General features: G+C 49.2%; 1 protein-coding gene across 3 annotated transcripts in view; it reads left to right on the forward strand.

Annotated features, from left to right (window-relative positions):
* Window positions 1-17,175, forward strand: part of SRGAP2 (SLIT-ROBO Rho GTPase activating protein 2) — a 92,185-nt gene that overhangs the window by 49,540 nt on the left and 25,470 nt on the right. For 2 of the 3 annotated variants that reach the window (XM_082296140.1, XM_082296142.1), the window contains 5 exons: window positions 1,265-1,480; window positions 2,210-2,338; window positions 7,196-7,420; window positions 8,970-9,071; window positions 9,891-10,088. In XM_082296140.1, the coding sequence (XP_082152266.1) occupies window positions 1,265-1,480; window positions 2,210-2,338; window positions 7,196-7,420; window positions 8,970-9,071; window positions 9,891-10,088 (870 nt within the window). The remainder of the gene's footprint in view (window positions 1-1,264; window positions 1,481-2,209; window positions 2,339-7,195; window positions 7,421-8,969; window positions 9,072-9,890; window positions 10,089-17,175) is intronic. The other variant, XM_082296141.1, reaches the window with a different exon arrangement.

The following is a 17,175-nucleotide window of genomic DNA, read 5'->3' on the forward strand; positions in this document are numbered from 1 at the left end:
TGTCCCCACACCAGAGCCCGTGGCTGCCAACGTGGCCTAAAACCATTAAAAACCCATTAAAACTGGGATTTCTCCCTCTGCTTTCACTCTCTGCCAGCTCCACTTGGAGTGAGAGAGGAAAAGCAACTCCTTTGCATCTATTATTATCATTATAAACGCCTGCTTTATAGTCGGAGCATCTGCAGGGGCTGGGAGTGCGTGTGTGTAAATTATTCAGGATGTGTCTTTAGCACTGGCTGCAGTCACATTCCCTTTCATGTCTAAATCCAGAGTCTCTTTGGCTCTGGGAACCTCTGCTGATCACTGCACAGGGGGAGGGTGTAGCCCACTTGGGTAAAATCCTGTTATGTTGTGGTGCAAAAGAGCTCTAAACGGGTTTTCATCTGAGATAAATCAAATTATTCACAAGTGGGGCCTTTATTACTGCTGGAATGGGTGACTTTATGCAATTGTGCTTTTTTTTTTTTTTTTTTTGCCCCCTGTGAGTGTTGTATCGTGTTTGTTTTGGTGTGGGATTCAAATTGCTTTGCATTTATGGATAAAAAACTGGTTTATGTCTCATGTCCTTTGGTTCTATTTGCATAACACAAAGCTAGACGTTCATATCATGTGAAACAAATGGGATTTTTGTGACTGGGGGGAAATTTATCTATATTTACATATAAAAAATGTGCTATAATAAAAGTTGCTCATACAGCACAGGGTCCAGGTCTCCCTAAACGAAAGAACCACACTTGTTTATTAATTTTTTTATTACATAAGGTGCCCAGAAGTACTTTTATGTCCCAAATTTGATTTGAACAAATGGCACCTGAGTGGCTCTTGCAGCCACTGTGTTGAGGCTGGATTTACATCCTGTGATGTTTAAAGCACTGATTCACCCAGATGAAAGACTGATAGGCCTCCCTTCAGAAACCTTACCTGCTGATGAAAAGCTCTCATTTTCCTGGCATATCATTTTCTTTGAACAGTCAGGGAGGCTGGATTTAGTCTGCATCCTTTTTTTGATTTTCATGCCTCCTTTATTGGCTTGTGCAAGAAGGCACATGCCAAAGTCAAACAAAGCAGCAGCTGCAAAATCATCCACTTGGATTTCAGATTCGTTTGGAGAGCCACACTCGCTCAGGCACCTCCTGCCCTGCTTTTCTGACATGGGAAATTTCCCTGAGTGTGTTTTTCTCTGGTTCAGGTGTTTCAGACTAACAGCCAGCTCGGCCTTGCTGGGCCTTGCTGGGCCCTGAGTGTTGGTCGTCGTTCTCTGCAGGTGATGAAAACCTACCACATGTACAACGCCGACAGCATCAGTGCCCAGAGCAAGCTGAAGGAGGCAGAGAAGCAGGAGGAGAAGCAGATTGGGAAGTCAGTGAAACAAGAGGACAAGCAGACCCCGCGCTCCCCCGACTCCACCTCCAACGTCAAGTTCGAGGAGAAACACGTCCGGAGAAGCTCTGTCAAAAAAATTGAGAAAATGAAGGAGAAGGTACTGGCAGGGTGCACAGGAGCCACTGAGATCCCCCCTCACTTCCAAATCTCGTTCTTTGTGCTGGTTTCATTCAGCACTCAGCTGGAGGAAAGGCAGATCCAGCACCAGGTTTCCTTCAGGGCAGTCAGGTGTGCAGTTTGTGTCATCCCAGGGAATCCAGGCATGGCACAAAAAGCTGAAAGCAGGTTAGAGTGGGAAAGCAGAAGTTGCCTGCTTGGAATTCACGGTTACCATGATTATTTTTGTTGTCCAAAGCACGAGGCTGTGCTCCAGGGAGCCCAGCAATCCCAAACTGCCTTTGAGCAGTTCAGCTCTAAGGTTAGAAGGGATGTAGAAGGGATGGAGTTATTTTCAAATGGATTTAGGCTCTGGAAGGACCAAGTTCAGGCCTTGGAAGAGGTGGGGTGCCTGTAGCAACCCTCAGACAACCCATGGGCTTCTGTGGTGGTGCTGGAGCTGGGCCATAACCTTCTAAACCCACCCTGTTCCTTCATTCCTCCTTTAATCTTCCCCATCCCACAGTCTCAAGACTTTCAGTCCAGCATAGTTATGCTTAAACACATCTAAATAATTAATCTGCATTTCAAGTCTTGGAGTCCTGGCAAAACTGGAATTCAAAGGCAAAATCTGTGTGAGCAGAGTAAGATTTGTTCAGTGTTCTCCGGTGTCACCCAGCATGCTGCTCACCTCTTCTAATGCTATATTCTGGTTTTTGTTGTCTTTCAGCGCCAGGCAAAGTACACAGAAAACAGACTGAAGGCAATTAAGGCAAGAAATGAGTATCTGCTGGCCCTGGAAGCCACCAATGCCTCGGTGTTCAAGTACTACATCCATGACCTGTCTGATCTCATTGATGTAAGTGCTGCTGGAACCTCCCACGTCCCTCTCCTCCCTCAGCATCCCCTCCTGCACCAGCACAGCTGGAAACCTCTGCATGGCTGGGCTGGGCAGCTTGGGGGGTGGCAGTGGCCTGATAATTGGTCATTAGGCTGTGACAAGAGCTTTTCTCAGGTGGCCACCTCTGTTACACAGACAAGGAACTGGGCACTGAGAGAGAAAAGGAGGAGCTGCTTAGTTAAAGTGAAACCCACGTTCAGTATCACACTGCTGCCTGACATTTTCACTTGACTATGAGTGAAAAGCAAACCTGCATGATTTTAATTCAGAAGCACGTTTGAAAAAAAGATTTTTAACTGTAGAAACAGTACAGGAAATTTGGTAGAAGAGAGGGAGTTCAGAAATGTTTCCTGAAGCTGCTTTTAAGTGGTTTTGGAAAAGTCATAGAATCGTGGGATATTGTGAGTTGGAAGGGACCCACAGGGGTCATCCAGTCCAAGCCCTGGCCCTGCACAGACATCCCAAAATCCCACCCTGTGCCTGAGGGTGCTGTCCAAGCACTCCTGGAGCTCTGGAAGGTTTGGAGCAGTGCCCATTCCCTGGGGAGCCTGGGCAGTGCCCAGCACCCTCTGGGGGAAGAACCTTTCCCTGATCTCCATCCCAAACCTCCCTGACACAGCTCCAGCCCTTCCCTAAGATCCCTTCCCTGCTCACCAGAATAGAATTCAATCCCTCCCCATTCAGGGGACAGCAATTCTGCTTTTGGTAAAACGCACTGTGAAAAAACCCCGAAATTCTGATTTTTGGAAACTCAGAAGAGCCAGTCAGGAATGCTGAGGTTATTCCCGAGGATGGAACCACCCCATCAGCCTGAACACACTGCCTGTGGGTCAGTGGCTCTGGTGGCTCCTGTTCCCCTTGCCAAGGCCATCCCTGCTGGAAGCACTTGGCTGCAGAGCCTGGAGGGAGCTGCTGTGGAGGAGCAGGGAGTGATGAGCACAAGAGTCTCTAGACACAGGCAATAAAGAGCACTCAGATCTCTATTAATTACTCAGCTATTAGAATAACCAGCAGTCTATAGGATACATTTATTCAGCTGATGATAAACTTGCCTGGAGTGCTCTTGTGCCAGGTGTTGATTTAAACCTGTCCTTTGGAGGCCAGGGCTGTCACCGAGAGCGGGCTTGAAAAATGCTGTTATTTCCAAATGTTGTGGTTTGCAGGACTGCTGCTCTGGAGAGGCCTGGTTTGTTTATTCCTCCTGCCTTTTTAGGAGCCCTGTTTTGGTTAACATTTGCTCAGCCTAAATTGCGTGGCTCTGGGTTTTTAGCAAATGAGAACTTCGTGTTTATATTTATATTGCAGCTACAAGGTTGGGATTAATTTCACCAGCATCAGCCTAATTTAATTGTTCTAATTTTATTCTTATAAAGCCCTGTCTCTCAAGTCTTCCCCCAAATGCTGCACACGTGCCTGGTTCAGTTGTCTGTTCTTGGTGTATTTTCATGGATCACAGGTAGCAGAGAATCTGTTTGGATTTTGCAAGCCCAGAACAATCTCTAAGCACAGAGCTGAGGTGTTTCCAGCAGGACAGGACAAACCTGGGGCACCCAGCTTGGAAGGAAGGGCTGCTCTCCCTGGGCAGTCCCAGCTGTGTCTGGGGCATGGCAGGCAGTGCTGCAGGACAAGAATCCAAACTTCTGCAGCCCAGGGATTTGTCTGTCCCTAGAGAGGAGCCCTCGTGGCTCTGGGTGAGTTCCTGCCTGAGTTAACTCCCTTGGAGCATTCAGTTTAACACCACAAGTTCTCATCATCTTCAGAATAAAAGTGTTATCTGCTCTGTGTTCAGGCATGGAAAAATGTGGGACTTGTCTGGGAGCGCAGGAGATGGAATTCAGTTATCTCGTTGTTAAGACACAGGGAAAATAGATTTATTAATGCCTTTGATCCTGAAGGATTGAAAATTAACAATTATAACCAGTGATGGTTATCTGAGCCATCTGACTTGAATAAAAATGCGATTTTTAAGCCAGGCTCTAATGCCTTCCCTCGATCTAATCATTTGATGATATTGAATTTTGAAATATAATATAAAAGTAATCTTCAAAGTCACTTACAAGGAGATTGTGTTAGGCCAAACAGCATTAAACTTGTCATGTTTATCCAGCACGGTGTGTTCCCTGTGCGGTGTGCAGGGAAGGGTAGCAGGGAGTTAATTCTTTGTCCAGAGTTAAGAGCAATAAATTGTTTCTGACATAGCCCAGTAGTTTTGAATTTCCTGACTTTGGGGACTGAGGCAGCTCTTTGATGCTAATGAAATATTACAGTAATGGGGAAGTTTGCATTAACTCATATTTATAAAAGGGTCACTAGGACAGGATTGGAAAAAAAGAGATAAAAATGTGTGTTTGAGTCCCAGAGCTTACTTTGCTCTTCCAGGGATAGGTACGCTGTGGCTGTTTACTCCAGGATCTCATCATTCCCCTTCCAAATCTGAATTGCATTTTAAAACAAAGGGCTTTTTCCCCTTGAATCTTCTGGTTTTGAGGCCTGTTTGAAAGCTAACTGGCAAAGGGTTAATCAGCTGTCATGTTGGGAAGTGAATTTGAATGAGTTATCATTAAATTCTTATAAAAAATTGATTTCCTTCGAGAACGATTCCATCAAACATTTATATAACCCAGAAAAGGGATGGCAGGACTGATGCATTTATAAACATGGAACACTGGACTTGAAAAAAAAACCCTTTAAAGTGGGGGAGTGGGCTGGGAAATGTTTTCTGTCTGTGGCTTCAATAGCAAAGAGCCAACACGTTTTGCCTGAGTGAGGTGAGGTGTGACACATTAACTTCCCTTTGGATTCCCAGTGCATTGGGGGGGACACTGGGAGGACAAACTGGTCACACTGGGAGGGTGCACAGCTGCCTGTCCTGCAGCAGGAGTTGTGTTCAGTTCTTGTCCCTGCAGTTCAGGAATGACAAGGAGCTGCTGGAGAGGGTCCAGCAGAACCCCCAGAGATGATCTGGGGTCTGGAGCATCTCCCTGATGAGGGGAGGCTGTGGGGCTGGGGCTGGTCAGCCCAGAGAGGACACAGCTGAGAGAGGATCCCATCAGCCCATACAACGATCCCCAAGGGGTGTCAGGAAGGTGCCAGGCTCTGCTCAGCGACAGCACAAGGAGTAATAAACTACAACACAAGAAATTCCACCTCAACATGAGGAAGAACCTCTGTCCGTGAGGGTGGCAGAGCCTGGAACAGCTGCCCAGGGAGGGCCTGGAGTCTCCCTCTCTGCAGACATCCCAAAGCCACCTGGAGGGTCCCCTCCACGTGACCCTGCCTGGGACTGGGGGATCTCCAGAGGTCCCTTGCAACACCAAGAATTCTGTGAAAAGGAGTGAGTGCTGCTGTTAGGTGTGAGCTGATCCTTGGCCCAACTCCATCTTTCCCCCCATGGCTGCAGGACCAGCCCTGCAGAGTGAGCAGTAGCTGTGAGTGCCTCTTGATCCAAGGCTGCCTCCACACGTGCAGATTCTCAATCAAGCCTCTTTTGTTTTGCTTTTTGTTTTGTTGTGGTGGTTTTTTTTTTTTTTTCTTGGCTGGTTTTGTTCTTTTCTGATTGAATGTAAAGTCCCTTAATTCTCTGCCTCCAGTCCAACCAGCAACTGCAGCTCTTTTTCCAAGGCTCCACACCTGCCACAGCTTGTTTGGCACAAGAGCCAGGCTTCCAGCAGCACTCGGTGGCAGGAATTCTGTGGGAGCAGGGAATGGTCCAGCAGTTTCTCTTCCCTCTGCCCCCACCCCTCCTTCTTCTTTTTTCCCCCCTTTTTTCCTCTGCGTTTGCAAACAATGACAGTGATGAGACCCAAATGATGGGCGAGGAGGAGTTTTCATGTGAATTTTGCTTACAGAGCAGCACAGCAATGGAGCAGATGGTCTCTTTCTTTCCTTTCTGGATATTCTCCTAGTGGATGTAATCTTGCTTGTAATTCCAAGAAGGTGGGCTCCTTCTTGCTCACTTTATTAGATGGCTGAAAAATCCAGGCTGGTTCTGATCTAATGCTAATGAAAAGCTCCTTTTTTTTCCCCTTCTGAAACATGAAAACTTGGCTCTGCAGCCGTGGTGGAAATGAAGCTGCTTGATTGTCTCCCAGTGACATCATCCCAGTGTCAGCCATAGCCAGGAAATTCTTGACCATAACCACTTTCTGCTTCAAAGTTTTTTGCTCCTCTGTTTCACCCCAGCAATGAAATCATCCCAACTGGTGGCTGCTGGGTTTTGGATGACTCTCTTTTCATGTCCAGGTCATGCTCCTCCTTCCTGAAGTACTGGATGAAGCAGTTTGCTGGAATTACGGAATTACTTAGATGCAGATTTGTCTTTATAGATGATCCAAATCCTGTGTCTCGTCTCTCCAATAGCACTTCAGTGCCTTGCTTTCCTCTTCCTTTGAATAATGTCATTTAAGGATTTTGGAGTGTTTCCATAGGAATCAGGACCCCTAGAAGTCAGGTTAGAATTCAGGGAATTACCCTGCCCTACTGCTGAACTTCACCACTTCCTTTCTGAATGAAATGAGTCTCTAGTACTCCATGAAAAATGAGTCTCTTATAGTCCAGGAAAACTCCACAACCTGTTACAATACTTCAAGCTTGGTAATTAATTATAACACCGTGATAAAATTTGCATGGGGGTTACAGGTTGAGATGCTCTGTGCAGTCAGTGAGAGACGTGGGACCTCCCTGCCACCCAGCAGCAGGCAACAAAATACCCACAGCTTGTTCCTCATTTGTACAGCTCCTGCCTTTGGAAACATCCAAATCCCCATTCTGGAGTCTTATTCCCTTTATTCATAGAGAATTGTGTGTGTTTTCCAGCAGTGCTGTGACCTGGGGTACCACGCCAGCCTCAACAGAGCCCTGAGGACGTTCCTGTCGGCCGAGCTGAACCTGGAGCAGTCCAAGCACGAGGGGCTGGACGCCATCGAGAACGCTGTGGAGAACCTGGACGCCAACAGCGACAAGCAGAGGCTGATGGAGATGTACAACAACGTCTTCTGCCCCCCCATGAAGTTCGAGTTCCAGCCACACATGGGTGACATGGTCAGTGTGGGGCCCTCCTGCCGCTCTGCCTGTTTATCTCCCTCATTTTTGATAAACTGACCCACTCCAGGGCCACCTGTTTGGCTCTTTTGGGAGCCTCAGAGCTGGGAGATGATGCAAAGATTAAGCAGGGGCTCATGGCAGAGATACCTAAATTTTAATTTTTTGGCTATCCAAGCTGCTGGAAGTGAAAACGCTTAGTTAGGTTCAATATTAAATGCGAGTAGGAGACACCTTCATTCAACCTACAGGTTAATCCCCAAGATAGCTTCTGAATTTTGAGATTTGAAGGGCCAACAGAAGAAACCTAAATGCTGGTTTTTTGCAGCATCTGAGTGTGCAATCTGAGAGCACAAATGGTTTGTAGTGGTGCTTTTTGCCCCCTCCTTGTGAGACAGGGCTGTCAGAGGACTCTCCATTTTTGGCAGGGCAAATCCCTCTCCTTATAGGTTTATCAAGATGTGGTTGCTCAGCTGGGAGCTGTTGAAAGTCACACGAGCTGAAACTGGTTCTGAGCAGGAACACGTGTACAGTGTGACAATGTAGGTCAGTTGGTTGGATTTCTAGATCATCCCCCGAGCACAGACTGGAGGATGGTCTCTTGCAGCCTCTTCTTTTGGGCTGGGAATTACAGCCACTGCTCCAGGCTCTTCTTTGTCTCTCCCGTTTTAAGTGAAACCTTCAGACTGCAAATGACCTTTCCTGGATTTTTCTGTGTTTCTGATCCTGTAAGATTATGGGGGAAAAAAGGAATTACCTGCAGAGTCTCATTCAGGAGCAGCTCCCATTCACTGAATCATTTATCTTGCTGCTTCTCAAGGCCAGAGGAGTGTTTATAAATGCAGCTGATGGTCTTGTAGCAATGGTGCTGCACACAGCAGATTATATCAGACTATATGATGGTGTGTGTGCATGGATGGGATAAAACTCCCAGTTTCAATTTCTGTCTCTAAAAAAACAGCCTCAGGCAGTGAGGTCAGTGTTTTCTTTTAAAAAACCCCACAAAACCCAGAACAAAATGAAAGGGAAAAGCTGCCCCGTGCTGTGGAATGAAGATCATTCTGAGCAGCTCAGGGAACCTCGGTGTTCTGGTGTCTGTGACAGGTCCCCAGCCTGTGCTGCTTTTATTTCAGCTCCCCTGGATTCATTCAAGAGTGACCTGTGCCTGTTGCTGTGCTGTGCAGGTGGTTCAGCTGAGCAATCCCCTACCCCAGGGTGCCAGTCTGAAGCACTGCACCAAATTCTTGATTTTTGATGTGATTTATCCAAATACCTGGGATAAAGCACCTCCAGACTCCCAAAGCACACGACAAGCTGACATCACTGAGAGCAGCTGTTGTTTCCTGGCTCTTCTTTGATGTTGCCATCATCTCTTGCTCTCTGTTCAATCCTCTCAGGAAGGGAACTGCACTTGGGTAGAACCATGGACCTTCTTCCTCTGGTTGAAATCCAGCGCTGCCCGGTTTTAAAGCTCAGCACTTTGGAGAATGTTTGTGTCTGATAAATAAAGGAGTAATTACGATGTCCTGCTGTGCTGTTTCTCTTGCAGGAGTCTCAGCTCTGTGCCCAGCAGCCAGTCCAGAGTGAGTTGGTGCAGAGGTGTCAGCAGCTGCAGTCCCGGTTATCGACGCTGAAGATCGAAAATGAAGAGGTCAGTTAATAACCAAAGTTCAGCAGCGGCTCTTAGCCACTTACTGGGCACTGGTTATGGAAGAATCTGGTTGTTGTCATCCTTTTTAATCAACACTTGTGTTAAAATTCAAGGCCAAGGCATCTTGTGCATTAATTAGTGGGGGATCTCACAGGAAAGTTGGGGGTATGGAGAGAATCCTTTAAAATACCTCCCCATATCTCTCTTCCCATCCTTAACTTGATAAGACTAGCTGTGGTGCAGAAGTTTTATTTGGATAGCAAAGGGAAAAGGAGGAATTTAATGTTTTGAAGTGAGTTTGCATAACCTGAGTAAAGTGATTTTTGTTCACTTGGCCATTCAAGATGAGAAGAAGATGACATGAATGGGGATCTAATCTCTGCACCTCTGTGCTCAGGAACTTCTGGGCAAAATTTGCAGCTCCTTTTATGTCTATAAAGTCGATTCTGGCCTTCAGTAAAAATGTGCAGTGCAGCAGAGTCCTGTTTGTAATTAACATCTGATGCCCAGTAGTTGCAGAAGACAATTAGTTCAGCTCTCTTTGCTTTGAGGTTAAATTTCTTTCCATCTCCTCCTGATCCCAGCCTGAGAGATCACAACTGCGATCCTGGCACGGAGTCCTGGCAGGTTCAGGGTGCTGCCAGCTCTGTGCTTGCATGGACTGTGCTGTTAATGAGCCAAAATTAATTACAGCGCACAGGGTGTGAAACCAGTAATATCTGTTTATTAGTGAAGTGCTCCAGGGGACTTTGCTACCTCTGTTGTTTACTTACAACATAAAACATTCAGGTTTTGAGTTCTCTCCTTCTTGCTGGGCAGGTTAAGAAGACGATGGAAGCCACACTCCAGACAATCCAGGACATTGTCACGATAGAGGACTTTGATGTCTCTGACTGCTTCCAGTACAGCAACTCCATGGAGTCTGTGAAATCCACGGTGTCGGAAACGTTCATGAGCAAACCCAGCATTGCCAAGAGACGGGCAAACCAGCAGGAGACTGAGCAGTTCTACTTCACAGTAAGGGGCTGATTCGTAGGAATTCAGGAATTTTTTTTCCTTTGGGAAATTCTCCCCTCTGAGGGTGGGCAGGCCCTGGCACAGGGTGCCCAGAGAAGCTGTGGCTGCCCCTGGATCCCTGGCAGTGTCCAAGGCCAGGAGGGGCTTGGAGCAGCCTGGGATGGTGGAAGGTGTCCCTGCCCATCCCCTGGATGATCTTTAAGATCCCTTCCATTCCAACCCATTCCATGATTCTGTAATTTTCAGTGTGATCTGTTCAGAATTCTCCTCACAAGAGAGTACAGAGTGATGCTCTTGTCTAACAAGAGATGCTTCTCTCTTTGCTTTTAGTCAAGCAGAAGCAGCATGTTGGGGTTCAAAACTGTGTGCTCTCAATTCTCTGCAAATATTTTGGGATACCTCTGTTGATGCAAACGTAGTCTGTGGGTAAATTATGTCAAATTTGATTTCTTCTGCATCTGAAAAGGAATTTTCTGAGAAAAAACCTAGTAATAGCTTGTAAACATCAAATTTCAAAGCTAGTGCAAACTAAAAGAACATTTAGCTCTTTCATTTTTTGTTATTACCATCTTACAATTTCAGCCTGCAGAAGCTTTTCATTGAATTGGTTCTTTCTAAAAGATGCTAAGAGCTTTCTGATACTGAATTTCATACCAGACTGTCTTTTTCCTACATCAGACTTATGTTAAACTGTTGAATTTGTTTCCAATTTCAAATTATTTCAGGGTAGCAGATGAAAATCATGGATTTTACCCTGGTTACTTTGTCATTCCCTTGGGCATCCTTCACCACCTTCTTCCCAGAATGGTGTTGCTCATTAAAATCTGAATTTTCTGTGCACTAACTTGGCAGCATGGTTCATTAGGCCTTGGCTTAGGAAAATCCAAAATCCTTCGCTGAAGGTGAATCTGGCTGTTGAGAGAAGGGGGTGGAGAAGCTGCTTCAAGAAGGGATTGACCACCCTGCCCAGGGTTATGGAACTAGAAAAGTGATTTTTAATTGAACTCTGAGCATTCCCTCTCCAGAGAGGGCTATTTCGAGTTCAAATAGGAGGAGGAGGAATCCAGGGCTTAATTTGGATAGGATATTTCTCCCTTTCATGTTGTTGGTGTGGTGTTAGAGAGAGACCCTCTTTAAGCAGCCTGATCAGATGCTGCATTGATCTGCTATTGACCAGGCTTATAAATAGCCTTGATAAGGATTTCCAGCTCTGAATCTCCCAGGGGCAGCTTTTTCAGTGTCTGAGAAAACCCTCAGATGGGTATTAATGAGGCTTGAGGGCAGAGCTTTGTGTAGGGGATAAAAACAAAGTGCAGTGCAGAAGTGAGATTTAATTCCCTTTTACCTCGTGATGTGCTGAGTGCTGGGGGGTAGGAACTGTAAGAAAAAAGCTGATTTAAAAGAATATTCCATATTAATGTGACTCAGGGAGGAAATTCCATGTGCTGCATTCCTAGGCAGAGCTTTTGGGTAAATACAGTGATGGCAGCATGAGAATTTAGTGGAAGGATCCTCACTGGATTATCTCCAAACTGGAATAATGTTTATTTCCACTGGAGGCACATCCCTGCACGCCGGTGCTGATGGATCTCTTGGTGGGCTTTGAAGGCAGATTTGTATTCAGGGTAATTTAAACTTCCCTGTGCCAGTGGAAAGCAGAGGGGGGAAGGTTGGGCTCAGCACTGGGCTGCTGCAGGTGGCTGAGGCAGGGAAGCAGCAGCAACTTCAGGGAGCCAAAATCCAGGGATGTGCCGCTGCTGCCATGGCTACAGCCCTGCTTCCCGAGCCAGGGATCCGGGCAGAGCTGCCCATCAGGGCACAGCTGGCACCCAGCTCCACCTGGGCAGTGGGAAGGGGGTGAATGATTTCATTCTTTCCCCTCTAAACCAGCATAATTTTAGTTCTTAGGCAAAATGTTATTTTTTACCTCTGGAAAGAGGAGGAGCCAGAACAACGCTCGTTGTGTGAAGTGCTTTAGGATTAATAGAGATTCATTTTTGCCAAGACCTTTAAGACATGGAGAAATGTGGTGCAAAATCCTCCTGCCCCTGAGTGGTGCAGCAGTGGCAGCTGGGGGTGTCCTGGTGGTGCTGATCCCATGGGAAGTGGATCCAATTCCCCCATTGTGATGCTGATCCCATGGGAAGTCAGATCCAGTTCCCCCATCCTTCAGTCGAGTGCCTGGTTTGGAATTATTCTTGGAGGGGTGAGAGAGAGGAAAATCCCTGAGGTTTCCTGACTGGAGATGGATCAGGATGTGGAGCAGTGGCAGAGGTGTTTCTTCCTTATAGCCTGAAAAGGGAGGAAGGCACAGTCCGGTTTGGGTTCTGCTTCATCCCACGTGCAGCTGGTTCTGACTGGGAAACTCCTGCAGGGCCTTTGGGCTCAGAGGTGCCCACCTTGCTTGGTTTTGCAGGTGCAGAATGCTCCTGGCTCTGACTCCCAGCTGATCTTCACCTCTTAATTGTCACCGTGCACCAGTGATGTGGCTTGAGGACATTTCTGCTGCTCTGTTCTGGTTGTGCTTCTGTTCTCCTGTAGTTTGATTATTTTTTTTTCCTTTGACTGTTTCTATTACACCAAAAATCCAGGGCTAATGGATCTTTGTAATTCACTGGGGAAAGCCTGAAGCTTTATTTTGAAATTAATTTTTTTTCAGCAGCATCCTTGCATCAGGCAGGGAACAGAATGTTAGGCATGAGGAAATACTAAAAAAACCACGAGATTCTGCACTGGATGGGAACATCTTTTTGTCCTTTAAAGCAACCCCTGGTACCTGTTGATGTTTTTAATGACCTCGAAGCCAGAGCCTTGCAAGTCCCAGCGAGTGCCTCTGCCCTGCCCTGCCTGCAGTCACCTTAGGCTGGGCTTAAGTGGTTAGATCTGCTTCAAAGGGGAGCTTAACTCTGCCAAGACGAGTTGATCTGCTATCTTTAAGCTTCTGTTTGCAGCTGAGCCTTCCAACCCTCCTGTCCCTTCACCTGAGTGTGACTCTGAGACCCCCAGAACCTGATTTATCCTCAACCGCCCCCACTTCAGACTGGTTCTTTTTGCAGTTTATACTCACCATGTTTTCTCCTGCAAAAATTTAACTGATTGAGAAAAATGTACAGTTAGGGCTTGGCAAACAGATTCTACAGGGAAATTCTCAAAAAAATTTAATTAATTTTTCGTAGCGGTGATCGCGCTTCCTGTTTTCCTCTAAAACAACAACAAAAGGTTGAAATATTAATAAAGGAAGCAGGAAATGCTGAGACTTTCCAAAGGGACTTAATTCTTGTGAAATGTTTCTTTCAATGTTGTCAAGCAAGGGGACATAAAACACAGGCTTTTGGCAGTTAATTAAAGCCATTTTTGTTTGTTGTGTCAGTGCACACAGGGCTGGGGAGCCCACAGGGGAAGCTTCGTTAGTTCCTGGAAGGTTTTCCCTCACCCTCATACAGTGTGTGTATATGTTTCTTTCTTTCTTTCTTTATGTATATATTCCTGCTTGACCCTTTGCTGCTCCTGCAAAGGCCAAGCAGGGTCCAGGCACTCGTGTTGTTAAAAATATTCATTTTTACTTGAAGGATTTGCAGTCTTACTGTGCAGATCAGAGCTGGAGGGAAGTGGATTGAATTGGGGAAAGCTGGAAGTGTCCAAGGCCAGGCTGGACAGGGCTTGGAACAACCTGAGAGGGTGAAAAGTGTCCCTGCCCATGGAACTGGATGAGCTTTGAGGTCCCTTCCCACCCAAACCATTTGAATATTTGATTACAACAAGAGCATTTCATTATTAGACCAAAACCCTCTGTCTGTGTTCATTCTGCTGGCTGAATTTTTAAGATCTCTCATGATTCCAAAGAGTGATCTGTGATAACTTGCAGAGTTTGTGCTTTTGAGTGTGAACATGTCCCATTTATGATGTGGACAGCCCCTGTACAGCAGAGTATTGCACATGCTGCAGCTCAGTGAAGATGTCCAGGCTCCCCCAGCCCCAAAACACCCCCACCCAGGATGAGGGATGGGGCAGGGGGTCCCAGGCACCCCCCTCACCTTCACATTGTGCACACTCATCAGGTTCCCGCAGTTCTCCAGGTACTGCTTGAGGTCGTTGTCCTGCAGCGGGAAGGACACGTCAGTCTGTCCTTCCCTTGTCCCCCCCAGCCCCCAGAGAAGCCCCCAGACCCACCAGGTACTCGAAGACGAGGGTGAGGGAGCGCTCGGTGTGGATGATGTCGTGCAGGGTGACGATGTTGGCGTGCTTGAGGTTCTTCAGCAGCGACACTGCGGGGACAGCGGGGTTGGGGCAGCAGGAACAGGGGCTGAGCACGGGCACAGCCATCCCAAATCCTGCTGGGACCCTGGGGAAGGCCCCTCCCGGCCTCACCTTCCCGGATGGCCGTGCAAGGAGCCCCCTCCTCGTGCTCCAGGCGGATTTCCTTCAGCGCCACCAGGTTTTCCGTCAGTTTGCTGCGGCCCTTGAACACCGTGGCGTAGGTGCCCTGGCAGGGGACAGGGGACACAGGCCATTTCCCAGGGTGGCACAGCACTGGTGTCCCCAAAACATCTGGGGGAGGGACCACTTGAAGTGACCGCACCAGGTCTGAACCCCACGAGAAAGACTTGATCTGAAAATTTCTGGATATTGAAGATTTTTGCCCTTTGCACTTGGAGCTGCCCTTTGAATTTCACTTCATTCCTTACAGGGGTGTCACACACTACTCACCTCTCCCAGTTTGTCCAGTTTGACGTAGGTTTCCAGCTTCCCAAAGCCGGTATCTGACTGTGGGAGAGACAGGAAAACATCACTGGGGAGGGGGGGCCTCATCCCGGGATGGCTTCACCTCCAGAGGGGTTTCCAGGGACACTGGGCACTGACATTTGGGATTTTTACTCCATTTTCTGCCCAAACCCTCTGTGTATCCTGGGAAAAGCTGTGTCCTGAGCAGAGGAATGAAGGTGCTGGAGCCCGAGGTGCTGCACAACCCCCAGAGCCCCATTCCTTATTCTCGAGGGGACGGAATATTAACGACACATCACCCTGGCGGGGTCTGTTTTATCCTCAGGCAGCACAGGCAGGTGAATTCCAGCTCTCCTTCCCTCCTCCTGAACGGGCACCTCGGATCCCGAGATGCCTCCTGCGGCCTGGCTGTGGTACCTGGGCAGCTCTGAGCACACCTGGAGGCGCACACAGAGGTTTTTGCTCCTGCTCTGTTGTACTCAGAGTTTTTGCTCCAATTTCTGCTGCTGCTCTGCAGCAAAGAAACCGAAATGGCACCGCTGAAGCAAAGGCTGATTCATTATTTATCCACATTTGCATTTCCAGTGGCAAGAGGCTCCGGCTGAATTGCAGGAGGGTTTTCCTTCTCCTCCCTCTGGGAAGGAGCCAGGCCGAGAGGGCAGCCAGGTGTGCTCAGGGGAGTGAAGGAAAGTGGGAATGCACAGCAGGTGCAGATCTCAGAATCCCAGGATCACTGAGGCTGGAAAATCCCTCCGGGATCATCGAGTCCAAGCTGTGCCCGATCCCCACCCTGAGCACCGAGTGCCACGTCCAGGTGACACCGCCAGGGATGGGCACTCCAAACCTCCCTGGGCAGCCCCTGCCAAGGCCTGAGCACCCTTTCCATGAGGAAATTCCTCAGGGAACTTCCACCCTGAGCCTCCCCTGGCCCAGCCTGAGGCCGTTCCCTCTCCTCCTGTCCCTGTTCCCCGGGAGAAGATCCCAAATCCCCCCCGGCTGCCCCCTCCCGTCAGGGACCTGTGCAGAGCCAGAAATTCCCCCTGATCCCCCTTTTCTCCGGGCTGAGCCCCTTTCCCAGCTCCCTCAGCTCCTCCCGGTGCTGCTGGGGGTGTGCAGGAAGGGCTGGGGCTGGGCAGGGACGTGAGGGGAGCTCAGTGAGCCCGGGGCAGCCGGCCCAGCACGGCCCAGCACGGCCGGGCCCGGGTGTCCGCTCGGGAGGGGCCGGGCCGGGCACTGCCCCTGCGGCTCGGGGCCACTTACGAGGGAGGCCCGCCGGGACATCCTGCTCAGGGGCTTGGGGAGCTCCGGGCTCTCCATCTGCAGCTTCTGCAGGAACTCGGGGGGCAGGCGGATGTCCATGGGCAGCGAGAGGCGCTTGCTGACGTCCTGCAGGGAGGGGACAGAGGACAAGTGACATCCCGAGCCGCAGCCCGGCTCTTCCAGCCAGCGGGGAGGCGACAGCCAGAGGTGCCCGGGTCCCCCCTGCCCCCAGCACTTGCCTCCATGGAGAAGCGGCGCTGGCCGTGGTTGCGGTAGCGCACGGCCGCCACCGGGGACCGGCCCTGCCCCTCCGGCGGGGACACGGGGCTGCCGTCAGCTGCCAGGTCCCTGCCCAGCTGCGCCAGCTGCAGGTGCCCCTGAGCCAGGTCTGGGGACAGAAGGGAAGCACAGTGAGCGGCTGCAGCGGCGGCAGAAGCCACGAGGAGCGGGGCAGGGCTGCTCTGGGGACACGGGAATCTCTACGGCCTTCTCTGTATCCCCAGGGAGTTCTGCTTTTTGCTCCAGATTCCTGGTGCCTCCCCACCCACAGCACTCCCAAAGCACGCCCTGCCACGAGGGTCTCTGGCGGGGGGAGCTGCTCCCCACCCAGCGATCCCAAATCCCATCCCAGTGCTCCGGGAAAAATTCAGCCCGGATTTCTCCCGCGGTACGGCATGGGGAAACCCGGACTGGATTCTCCCTGGAGTACGGAATGGGGGAAACCCGGACTGGATTCTCCCTGGAGTACGGAATGGGGGAAACGCGGACTGGATTCTCCCTGGAGTACGGAATGGGGGAAAGCCGGACTGGATTCTCCCTGGAGTACGGAATGGGGGAAACCCGGACTGGATTCTCCCTGGAGTACAGAATGGGAGAAAACCCGGACGGGACTTGTTCCGGAGTATGGAATGGGTTCAGGGGAAAACCCGGACTGGAATTTTCCCGGAGTACAGAATGGACTCAGAGGAAAACCCGGACTGGATTTTTACCACAGTATAGAATGGACTCAGAGGAAAACCCGGACTGGATTTTTCCCGGAGTACGGAATAGACTTTCCTCCTTATCTGTTCTGTACTCCAGGAAAAGCCCCGTCCGGTTTCCCCCT

Source organism: Coloeus monedula, assembly GCF_965178545.1.
Source record: "Coloeus monedula genome assembly, chromosome: 23".
In the NCBI taxonomy this organism is placed as follows: domain Eukaryota; kingdom Metazoa; phylum Chordata; class Aves; order Passeriformes; family Corvidae; genus Coloeus; species Coloeus monedula.